Here is an 11,774-nt window from a genome sequence, read left to right as displayed (position 1 = left end):
TTCAAGTTATTATCTCGTTATCTGCTACTATTGGTATGCAAGAAATACTACTAATAATTATTATTCAAGTTATTATCTGCTACTATTTTTGTGCAAGAAATAATAATTATTATTCATTGCAGGATTAAGACACTAATAAACATGTAAAAAGTCAGTGAAAGTGCTAATAATTATTTCATTTTTGACTGGCTAAGCAATCTGGTCAAGCATGGATGAAGATTTGTGGGCGCTATGGAACACTTCTGGCCATAAAACTTAAAATGGTTCACCACTTCTGAGGTATGTGCAAAGTTTTAGAAGGTTCGAACCTGTTTATGCCGTTAAAAATGCAGCAGTTTGCGCAGTATAAGAAGAAAATAAGGAAATAATTATTTTTTTTTAAACTTCCTTTCAACTATTTGTTCTAGTAGGCCAGTCAAGTTCCTCCTCCTGTCGTCTCTTCATTCCCCACCGGAAGGAAAAGAAAGGGGATCTGGCTCATGGGTGAAATCTCCTCCAGACAAGGATCTTGATTTTAATCTTTTTCGTCAACTGTGTGCTCACAGTGATCTGAAAGCTCAGAGACAATCAGAAGAGACTGAGCAGATCCAGCAGCTGCTTCATTAACTCCTTTCTCCGTCTCCTCCCTCCCCCATCCGTTTGGTTTAGGACAAAAGCAAACACTCCAGTACAAACGTTAGTCCAACATTTATTCATTAGTCAGTGATTCCTACTTGCCGTGGCGAGTACAGTGTCAATATCCAGCTAATTAACTTGTATTGTAGGCACGGCGGTTACGTCTGTTAATCATTAAACATAAGAACATTAAAATTGCATCCTTGGTTTTGCAGAATGACTTTAGAAAGAAAAAAAAATCCCGAAGAAGGATGAGGGCTTGACTGGTCCAGTCTTAAGTTTCAAAGAAAAAAGAGACACCTTTAATAGTTTTAGTGCACATTAGGGAATGTTTTCAAATGTCAAACTTGATACAGCCTGCATGTAATCTCACAGTAATAATCATAATCCGGAAGGTGCTACATATCAGATTAAAGCCGGAAACACGATTCAGGCGGCGAGATGAGCTGCGTCGTCTCCTCTGGCGTCCACCACGCCACGGTAAATGCAAAAGAAGCCGCTCTTGAAATAAAAACATTCAGCGTCTCCGCATTTTACGCCTCTTGGCCCCAAATGCTCTCCCTTCCTCTCGCCTTCCTCGTCGGCTCGTTCCTTCACTGCTTCAGTACCGGGAGTTCACTCGGCTTGAAGAAGGCCTGAACCATACCCATGGCGTAGATGTAAACTTTGGCGTCCACCACGATTTTCTCTTTCTGGATCAGATCTGCCACGGGGGGGGAGGAAGAGAGCATGTTAGTCGGCTCTTCTCACGGAGTTTGGGAGAACCAGGTGAAGGCTTACCGTCTATTTTAGTCTGGAATTCATCGAGGGGGAAAAGGACGACTTCAACAAATTCTGTACACAGAGAGCGAGAGAGAGAGAGAGGAATGAGGGCCATCATCTCCATAGAGGGCTGGGAAATATTTTCCGAACAAAAAAAACAACTCACCTCCTTCACCTGTGGAAGAACACAAGACAAGATTAAATCTCAGTGGGAGCATGGAGTGAAGAAGTGGTGGTCAAATGAGTGAAGGAGTTCTTCTCACCCAGCTGCTGTTTGGGGTTGATGTTCACCACGTCGTCTCCGTTGATGTTGACCATGGCGATCTGAGTGGTGCAGTTTGATAAGCCGGGGTCCAGGCTGGTCACTGCAGACACAACGAGAGCGACCGGATTGTCAACACACTTACACAAGACCCCACGAGGTCACTAACCCCCCCCCCGTGCAGCAGCCCTGGTTCGACCCGTGTTCAACATAACCGAAGAGATAAGATAGAGGCCGCTAATGCAATCAGGCACACAGAGCGGCGCGTCGCCGTGGAGACGCACCCGGAGTGACTCCGACCACCTCTCCGATGAAGCCGGTCTCTTCCTTCAGCTCCCTCAGCGCCGCCACTTCCGCCGTCTCGCCCTCGTCGATCAACCCTGAACGCAAGCAGACACAGTTTATCACTGACACACAGCTGGCTCATCATTTTGATGCGTTTCACATTGAAATCTAAGAGATGCAGTCTGACCTGCAGGAAACTCCAGCGAGCAGCAGCCTAGCGGAGGGCGGAACTGCTTCACCATCACCACGCAGTCCTTGTGCAGCGTCCGCTTGAGCAGGGCGATGATCCCCACGCCTGTGGGGGGAGCGGCGTTAATTCACAGTTACACGAGCGGCGGAGGGACGGAGGGACGGAGGGACGGGGCGGGCGATCTCACCGTCCGCGGGCGTGTCGACGTGTCTGGTGGTCCTCTTCACGGTCTCCCAGACCCTGGGGGAACATTAGAAGGGGGGGGGGGGGGGGGTGTTAGAGGGGGGGGTTTCACAGGAGGCCGCTTGATGTTGTTGATGGGAAAAGCACCGAGTTTTTCCAGCAGGATCCACATAGGTGGTCTTCTCCAGCTTCAGCCAGTTGCCGGTTGCTATGAGCTGGAGAACACACAGCATGAACACATCAGCTCACATTAACAATCAACACATTACATTGAGATATACAAGTAGATTCTTAGAGATATCTTCTTAAAATACACTTTAATCACTTATAAAGTAGAACTCACCTCCTCGTTCACTATGTGTGGAGTCGTGGTCGCTTTGTTTTCCCCGGTGTTGCTCATTTTCTCAACTGCAAACTAAAGAAAAGGAAGGGGGAAAAAAGAGCAAGTAAATATAACTTGCATCTAAATGTACGCGAGATCCATTGAAACACAAGCACAACACGAACACGCGAACCCTGCTTTTAGCATTTAAGATATATTTCTATTAATCTCGAGGCTCAGTTATTAGCTGCTACAGTCAAAGAACTACAAATCGAGTTTCTCTTTCTCGCTCGTATTTTATCATTTACTTTTGTCATTCTTTTTCATTTAACAGCTGCGAGAAGCTTGGTATATCTCGGAATGACCGTATTTTAATTCAAAAAATCTCAAATCGAGACAGTAAATCGTAAAGAACTAAACTTGACTCACGTGAAGCCCCAGTCGTCTGTAACTAGTGAAAGAGAGCAGAAAATGGATAATGCGTCACTCCGCTGCGACTTCCTTCTACCGGATACGTCATCGGCGTGGTTTCAATAGTCAACCGATCGATTAAAATATACAACGTAATTAATGTCTTTCGTTGTGGTTTACTTTTATAAACTAATTTTATACCCAGAATTTGTCAACAATATGTGCTTGTGTTTTTTGTACGTTGTATTCTTTGAAAAATCAACTACGTAAATGAACGCCGCCATTTGCAGAATTTTGCGGAGTAAATTAACTACGTAAAACGAAGGAACATTGAACACAGTTTATATTTAATCTTTGATATTTGGTATATAGTTTGGATTTTGAATTTGTATGACGGGTTTGTTGTTTTCTTTGGTGAAAATTGACGACGAGCCGTTTCTCTTCTTCATACACGATCTTTGTTTAAATAAATAAATAAATCAGCGGGTCGACGTGTGCACCTTCAAAAGACCCCCCCGAAAAAACAAATACCCAATGTAATTTAATGTAAAATAACAAAAAAACAAACAAAAACGCAACGTAAATTCCAGATTAACATCACCACAATATTGTCACATTTTTAATCCAAGTCTATTGTTTTACACGACTTTATACGCGTTTGCCGCAGTCTGGAGTTTATCAAAAAAAACAATTGGCTACCCGGACTATCTTGATCGACGGACTCTCTCTCACAGGATATTGCAGCATGAAGAAGGAGCAGGTCGTAAACTGTCAGTTCTCCGTTTGGTATCCAATCTTCAAGAAACACACAATTAAAAGGTGAACAGCCGCCGTCCGTTTGTAGAGAAAGCAGGAGGAATATTGTCTTTGCTGTTGCTGTGAGACAGAGTGTCCAGTTAGCAGAGAAGCTAACGTTAGCGAACAAAACAGAACCACTGATGTAAAGAACTATATACAATCATGAGGCCTGATTTGAACCATGTGTCTCTATCTTTACATAACTGTTATTTATAACTAATTTCGTATGTTTTCTTCCCCAGTTTGATTCTTCCGCTGCCTCAAAATGTAATAGATTACTTACTGGACGATGGGACACTGGTAGTCTCTGGAAGGTATGAAGGAGCACAATCACACTTTACATGCTTCATGTAATAGACGAGGGTGTTTTGTTTTTGTAACTGGTGTTTTAGTAGCGTCTCACCAAATTGTCTCTAATGTAAAAATCATGTTGACGTTGCCTGTGGGAATGCTCTGCAGTTCAGGTCTTGTGGAGGTCAAATATGTGTAGACATTAGTGTTTGCACATATTTGGAAATCACACTTTTGCAACATTAGTGTTTGCACACATTTCTAGTAAGTTTTCAAGAACAAGTTCTGATGAAAAGAAATGAGTGCAGAGAAATCTATTTGACGAGACACGTTTTGACTGTTGGTGTAACAAATTGAAATAAGGAAATAAGATTATGTTGTGAAAGTTGATGATTGCATGTAAATGCGTGCCAAATCTCTTAAAATGAAAGCACCTATCTCACATGCATTACACATAATTTATGCTTCATATTGCTTACTGGCCTCTCTGTTGTTCCCTCAGCGATCACAACACGCAGCAGACAAACCCCAACAACAGCGATTCAGAGGCCGAGGAAGACGTTCAGGTGAGAGAAGGCGACTTCATGTTGGAAGTGTTCATAACCAGCTGGGACGAGAACCTGAGGTTGGGCCTGGAGGAAGTCTTTTTTGTTAAACTTGATAGGAAAAGGGGCGTCTAATTTGACAAATTCAGCTAAAATGAGGGAGGGGAAAAAAAACATAATTGATTGTTTAAGCTGAATTTAATAGTCTGGAGTTAATCATTCTATTTTTTTTTTGTGTGTGTGACAAGTTAAAACAGCAGTGTGAGAAATGACTTGAGTTTTAAGGCTCCAAACAAATGTTGTTTTTCTTTATGCTCTGCTTCCCTCTAGTGGTCGGATGATGAAACAACCACCACTGTCACTGTAAGTCCACGCAATGTCCCTCGCGCATGCTCACTTTGTGCAACATCTGCTGAGACGTGGAGGAAATCACACTTTTACAATCACAAGATAATTAAGATGAATTTATTTCCTCCAGTTTCTCTTGCACACAGTCAACAATTAAGTTCTATTTAGTTACTTTTCTTGGGGCTCATAGTATTTTTTTTTTAATTTCTTTGGGACTCTTTAATGAACAGGTGAAGCTCAAGGGACAAAAACAATTGCCATGTTTTATTAAAAAAAAAATTCATTTTCCTGTCGAAAAACCTGTTATATGTTATATATTCCTGTTATATGCACTTTTTTTCCCCGTTAAAGTTAACATTCTGTTCTTTCTGTCTTCAGGCTCCAGAGTTCCCAGAATTCACCGCTGAAGTGCTGGAGGCCATAAACTCCCTGGGCGGACGGGTTTTCCCCAAACTGAACTGGAGCGCTCCGCGGGTAAAAAAAAAAACCAAACCCTCCCCTTGTCCCGAGTCGGTTCAGTTTGCAGGCCGGGGGGTGTGTCGTTTAGCGGGAGACGGGAAGCGTCTCCGAGCCGTCGGTAGACGAGCTTCTCATGGTTGTTTTTTTTCTCCCCTCTCAGGACGCCAACTGGATCGCTCTCAACAGCTCGCTGGAGTCCCAGAGCCTCAGCGACATTTTCCTGCTCTTCAAAAGCTCCGACTTCATCACCCACGACCTCACGCAGCCGTGAGTCCGTCGGCATTCGACTCGCCGAGTTTGCACTCAGATGATCGCCAGTATTTATTTATTTATTATTTATTTATTCGACTCTGCCAGACGTCTGAGCTTGTTGTTGTTCCTGTGATTATCTGCTGCAGCTCTACAATCATTCAGTCCAATGAAAATCACTTTTATCTTCAGACCTTTCACATTCGTAGTGATTATTACATTATTGGTTGCAACACAGCGTGTAGCACCTTGGCTCACAGAGCAACACATTGAGTGTTTGCCCATGGGAAAATTAGGTTAATTAAAAAATATAGTAGTCATTTTATCTTATTTTATTTTATTTTATTTTATTTTATTTATTTTTAATTAAATTGTGTTTAATAAAATTTTATGAAATTCTTATTCTTAATTTTATTTAATGAAATTTTATGAAATTCTTATTCTTGATTTTATTTACTAGAAATTTAGAAAAATGTAATTATGACTTACAAAGACTGAGAAAAATTGCAACAGTTGTAGTTCATTTAAAATTGCTTTAAAAAAAAATCTCGACATCTCGGCCTTCAATATTAGTGGAATTTGTAATTAAATTCTTTTATTTTTTCAACGTGGCTCTTTGAGAAAACGTCGTCCGGTACTGGAAAATATAAAACACGGTCTCGTTATGTCATCTGGAGATTTATGTTCTGTTGACTTGAGGAAAGATTTCCACCTGTGTAACAACATCTGTTCATGTGTAATTGGATTTGTGTGTCAAGTAATATAATTTTGTGTGTGTGTGTGTGTGTGTGTGTGTGCGTGTGTGCGTGTGCGTGTGCGTGCGTGCGAAAAACCCATATTGTTCCAAACACGTGTTCAGTACAAGTGTAAATATCATAAACTCGTCCAGGAAGGTGTAAGTGACAGTATTCATTTGTAACATGAAGGCTGACGGTTCATTTCTGCGAGTTATTGAATGTATTTTTAATTGTTTCTGTGCAGATTCCTTCAGTGCAGCGACCAGGACTCCCCAGATCCCGTCATCAACTATGAGGTATCCGGAAGTGCAACTTGATCTCACTAAATCATTAGAATCTTCCTGGATTATCGAAGAATTTCACACGTTAAAATAAAATAATGCCTCAAACGTTAGATACACTTATAAACACAGACTTTCAGATTTATGAATCCGTGTTGCGTCGTTTACGACAGGAAATTAGATTTTAAAAAGCCTAAACGTGTGTTAATTTAGCATTTTATGTGTTTAAAAGTTAAGTATTTAATTTGATTTCTTCAGCTCCCCACATCACGAGTTCCAATCCAATCCAACTTTATTTATATAACACATTTAACACAACAGTCGAGACTGACCGAAGTGCTTCACAGTTAAAAATGATAATAAAACAATCAGTGAGTAAAAACATAATTGCTCATGTTTTTATGATAATAGCTTTTCTTTTATTCTTCCATTATTTCCTTGTTGCTTCCAACTGTTGACTTTGGAACCAATAATCTTCCAGATCGCTCTTTTTTTAGACAAATTCTGTTGTTTTTACTGGGGTTTTTTTGTTGTGTTTTGGATTTTTTGCTCTAATCCTGCAATATATTTAATATCAAATATATTTTACACTTTAAATCAACACACAATCCTGATTTTTTTTTTCTTTGATCATCTGAAAAAAAACCCCTCTTTGTTACTGTTTTACTTTCAACTTTTTGTGGATAAAATCCGAATAATCAGTTTAACTTGAATACTGAAAGCTGTGCAGGAGCCTGGAGGTGCAAAATGTTTAGAAAACGGTTCATAGGAAATCCACCCTGTCGCTTTATGGAACATTTGCGCGAATGACTTCTTGACTCGTCTGTGTCTCGTCCTCAGCTCGTCCTGAGGAAGTGGAGCGAGTTGATTCCCGGAGGAGAGTTTCGCTGCTTCGTCAAGGAAAACAAACTGATCGGTAAAAACTCTCAGGAGGGCTTCTGTACCAGCAGTACCGACACTCCTTTCAAAATAAAGTGAAGGATTTTGAGATTTATGGCTTATTTATGTCGATTTTTGCCATTTTTTTTTTTTTTACGTGTTTCTTTACGTGAGGAAACGATCTGCTTGTCGTCTCGTCTGTCTGGACTGAGATCACAATACAGAGGCACCAGTTCAAAGTATTCATGTTTGATTTCTGTGCTTTACTTTATTTTCCTCTTTGTGTTCGTCAAACTGACTCGCTCTTGTTTTAACCTCCACGAGGACGAGTCACAGTCGCAGTTAAAGGATTACATTACTCAAAAAGTTACACTGACGTAGTAGAATAACAAGGTTTATGTGACAAAAGTCTGACAATGCAAGCTGAGCCGGGTTCTTTGTGTTTGAAAGAGTCGCTGTAATGAAGTTTGAGCAAAACATTACGTCTGCAGACCAATTAGGACATTCAGTGTGTGTGTGTGTGTGTGTGTGTGTGTGTGTGTGTGTGTGTGTGTGTGTGTGTGTGTGTGTGTGTACACGTGTGTGTACGTGTGTACGTGTGTGCATGTTTTTGTGTCTGTATTTGTGTGTGTGTGTGTTTTTGTGTCTGTATTTGTGTGTGTGTGTGTTTTTGTGTACGTGTGTGCATGTTTTTGTGTCTGTATTTGTGTGTGTGTGTGTTTTTGTGTGTGTTTTTGTGTATGTGTGTGCATGTTTTTGTGTCTGTATTTGTGTGTGTGTTTTTGTGTGCGTGCGTGCGTGCGTGCATATCTGTGTGTGTGTGTGTGTGTGTGTGTGTGTGTGTGTGTGTTTTTGTGTACGTGTGTGCATGTTTTTGTGTCTGTATTTGTGTGTGTGTGTGTGTGTGTGTTTTTGTGTACGTGTGTGCGTGTTTTTGTGTGTGCGTGTGTGTGTGCGTGTGTGTGTGTGTGTGTGTGTGTGCAGCCGTCTCCCAGAGGGACTACACGCAGCACTACCAGCACATCCTGAAGCAGGAGGAGCAGATCTGTGAGTCCATCCAGGACTTCTTCCTCCAGAAGGTCCAGTTCAACTTCCTGGACGAGGACTGTGAGTGAAGCTCTGATCCTCCAGCGCCGCCGTCAAACTGTATTCATTTACATTCTTCTCCCTGCTTTCCAGTCGTGTTCGACGTCTACAGAGACAGTCTGGTGAGTGTGGAACGACAACGACTTCACAAACCCCCCCCCCCCCGGATTTCAGAATAAGAGTCTTGTGGTCTGCAGGGCCGGGTGTGGCTCATCGACCTCAACCCGTTCGGGGAGGTGACGGACCCCCTGCTGTTCAGCTGGGACGAGCTCACGTCGGGCGGGGACATCGCCCAGAACCAGGTCCGTCCCCCCCCCCCCCCCCCCCCTCCACTCCTCAACCCTCCCCCCTCCTCTTCTGTCATTTTCTCCACCCTCACCTCCTGCTGTGCTCCCCCTCAGGACGGCCCGGCGTTCCGCTACACCAACAGCGAGGTGACGGTGCAGCCCAGCCCCTCCCTCAGCTACCGGATCCCCAGAGACTTTGTGGACCTGTCCACTGGCGAGGACGCCTACAAACTCATCGACTTCCTCAAACTGGTAAAAACAAAAAGAAGAGAAAAAAAAAGCAGCAGGAAGTGTTTGATTCAGGTGGATTTAATTGAACTGATCAGCTTTTTTATCACATGTTCATCACCTATCATCATGAGAATTACTTTGGTTAATATAAAACCTGCAAACATTTATTTTCATTACACAAATACAAAAAAAAGGGGGGGAAGAGAAAAAAATTTGAAAAAATGTAAATATGTATAAAATATAAATTCAATATTTTATGTACATTTTTTATATTTTAATATAATATATACATTTAATGTAAATTGAAATGTACACAAAAATACCTTGAAAAAAAGATTACAACTAAATATTGAATATTCACTGATCAGATTCAATCTATTATAATGATCAATTTATCATAATAATAATCTTGTTTCCCACAGAAGAAGAGCCAGCAGGAGGACGAAGAGGAGGAGGAGGAGGAGGAGGAAGAGGCTCCACAGTGACTTCATCATCTGCATGAACTCTGAGCTCGCTTTTTGTTTTTTGTTTTTCTCCCCCCCTTTCTTTTTAAAACGTGTTTAACTAAGATTCCGTGTAATGAAATCGTGAAAACGTCCCTCGACAGAGTGTAACTATATAGAAACGCTTTTATACGTTCAACCTGCGTCGTGTTTGTTTCCTCGCTGCGGCGTCTGGATTTCAAAATGAGCAAAGCGAGAAGCCAACCAGGCCGTTAACCTCCTCACACGTCCGCCGCCGCTCTCGTTGCGCCGCGAGCTTGAAATGAAGAAGTTCATCTGCTGCCTCTCGTGCCGCCGCGGCGCCACGGAGCAATTAACGGGGAAGATGGAAAGATCCTCCTCGCGGTGAACACAGAGCCCTTATGGAAATTAAATCTGGCTGTAAACAGAGTCCAGACAGAGGAAGAGGAGGAGGAAGAGGAGGAGGAAGAGTCTGCCTTCAGAATCCGAAGAGGAAAAGTCCGATCTGTGCACAACACGAGTCACGGTTTACGATGTGGAATGTTGCCAGGCTGCAGGACTGTGTCGCTTTACGCTGATTATTACAAATAAATCAATAAAAGGTCTGTTCAGATCAGAAACATCGAACCAAATCCAGTGTTTTGTGGGTTAAATGTGCAAAATCAAGGTATTTCACCTAAATGAGTGCAACTCCTTCCATTTGCATCGAAAACCAGGTGGAAAAATCTATTTTTAAGTACTTTTTTTTTTTTTTTCTGCGTAGTTCTATATTAGGAGAACAAAAACGACACTAAATGTGTGTTTTCGGTGCTTTTTAAAAACGACGCCGCAACAAACTGACACAAATATAAGATTTTAACACGAAACTGGAGAAGAAAACGACTTAAAAGCAGTGAAATGATCTTCCCATGCAGTAACTCACTATCCCGTCAAATCAGGGACTCAAAATAAGTAAAACAATTATCTATCATGCATGAAAATGGGATTTTGAGTCTTTGTGCCAGATAATTTGCAGTTTAACAAGTAGTGGCGCTTAAATGTTTAAAGATTATTAGAATTACACAACAGGTATAGTTCAACTCTACATTACAAATGTAGATTTGAAAAAGCTAATTACATATAAAAGTACAATTCCAATTAGCTGTGGAATGTAAATAAAAATGATGCATTTATTTATTTAGATATTTCATTTCCCAAAAAACAGTTTAGACGTTAAAACTAACACATTCGACCATTTCCCAAATTCTTTTTAGCCGATTTTTAACAATAAAAGTTGGAACAGGGGCAATAATTAGGTTAGTTGGAAAAAAATGGCAGTAATATTATAGGATATAAAATAAGTATTTTATTTATTATAAAATAAGGATGTAAAATAAGTATTTATATTGAAGACGGGCAGAGTTAGAAAAAAACATGGAAATTCCCCAAAATATGTTCCTCAATGTTATATTACACAGTTTGAAGACTCCGTCTGCAGATGGGTTTACTGACAGTTTTATTTTAATTTTTTTTAATCAAAATTCAACAATAAATTCAAGGTGTGAGATTTTCCTCAGCAAGATAAATAAGAATGATGTTAAAAGGTTTAAAAATGTAATTCTACGACAAAGAGAGATGAGATTTAGCTGCAGCTTGTCGACATGAGCTGATGCATAAAGAAAGAAAAAAAATATATGTATGTATGTATATGTTCAGGTCTGCAGATTTCTGTGTGGAACATTATTTTGCTCCACAATCAGCTGATATATTTATATATTTCTGTACGTTTGCAGGATTAAAATGTATGTTTCTGCTCTGCCAGCAATCAATATCAATCTGGCCCCTTCATCTCCTGTGACCTTCATCCTCCTCCTCCTCCTCCTCCTCCCATTGCAGCTGGGCAATCATCTTTCATTGGAGGTGGGCGGGAGGAGGTCAGTTCTGCTGACTCAGAGTGAGGGAGGAGGAGGAGGAGGAGGGGGAGGAGGGGGAGGGGGAGAGGAGTTTTCCTGGGCTGCTGCTGAGGAAGAGCTGCAGTAGTTTGCAGACAGAATACTCATGAGCCGCTGAGGCTGCAACACATTGTGCTTCCTCCCTCCCTCCATCCCTC

At 41.3% G+C, this 11,774-nt stretch overlaps 2 protein-coding genes across 2 annotated transcripts; one reads left to right on the top strand and one right to left on the bottom strand.

Moving 5' to 3' along the window:
• Window positions 1–675: 675 nt before the first annotated feature.
• nudt5 (nudix (nucleoside diphosphate linked moiety X)-type motif 5) lies at window positions 676–3,104 on the bottom strand. The gene is made up of 9 exons (XM_080517928.1): window positions 3,049–3,104; window positions 2,641–2,712; window positions 2,445–2,512; window positions 2,302–2,354; window positions 2,112–2,219; window positions 1,924–2,019; window positions 1,641–1,742; window positions 1,396–1,449; window positions 676–1,318 (listed from the first exon to the last, which is right to left on the bottom strand). The coding sequence occupies exons 2-9, from the start codon at window positions 2,695–2,697 to the stop codon at window positions 1,209–1,211; spliced, it is 648 nt and encodes a 215-aa protein (XP_080374054.1). The 5' UTR covers window positions 2,698–2,712; window positions 3,049–3,104; the 3' UTR covers window positions 676–1,208.
• A 657-nt stretch (window positions 3,105–3,761) lies between these two features.
• Window positions 3,762–10,311, top strand: cdc123 (cell division cycle 123 homolog). The gene is made up of 13 exons (XM_080517923.1): window positions 3,762–3,849; window positions 4,071–4,142; window positions 4,622–4,685; window positions 4,995–5,027; window positions 5,391–5,486; window positions 5,632–5,738; window positions 6,702–6,753; window positions 7,579–7,654; window positions 8,602–8,724; window positions 8,797–8,825; window positions 8,901–9,005; window positions 9,105–9,242; window positions 9,644–10,311. The coding sequence occupies exons 1-13, from the start codon at window positions 3,776–3,778 to the stop codon at window positions 9,704–9,706; spliced, it is 1,032 nt and encodes a 343-aa protein (XP_080374049.1). The 5' UTR covers window positions 3,762–3,775; the 3' UTR covers window positions 9,707–10,311.
• The last annotated feature ends 1,463 nt before the right edge of the window (window positions 10,312–11,774 follow it).

The sequence above is a fragment of the Blennius ocellaris genome (assembly GCF_963422515.1).
Source record: "Blennius ocellaris genome assembly, chromosome: 22".
In the NCBI taxonomy this organism is placed as follows: Eukaryota; Metazoa; Chordata; class Actinopteri; order Blenniiformes; family Blenniidae; genus Blennius; species Blennius ocellaris.
Note: the sequence above shows the minus strand (reverse complement) of the source record. Positions and strands in the feature narration are given on the sequence as shown.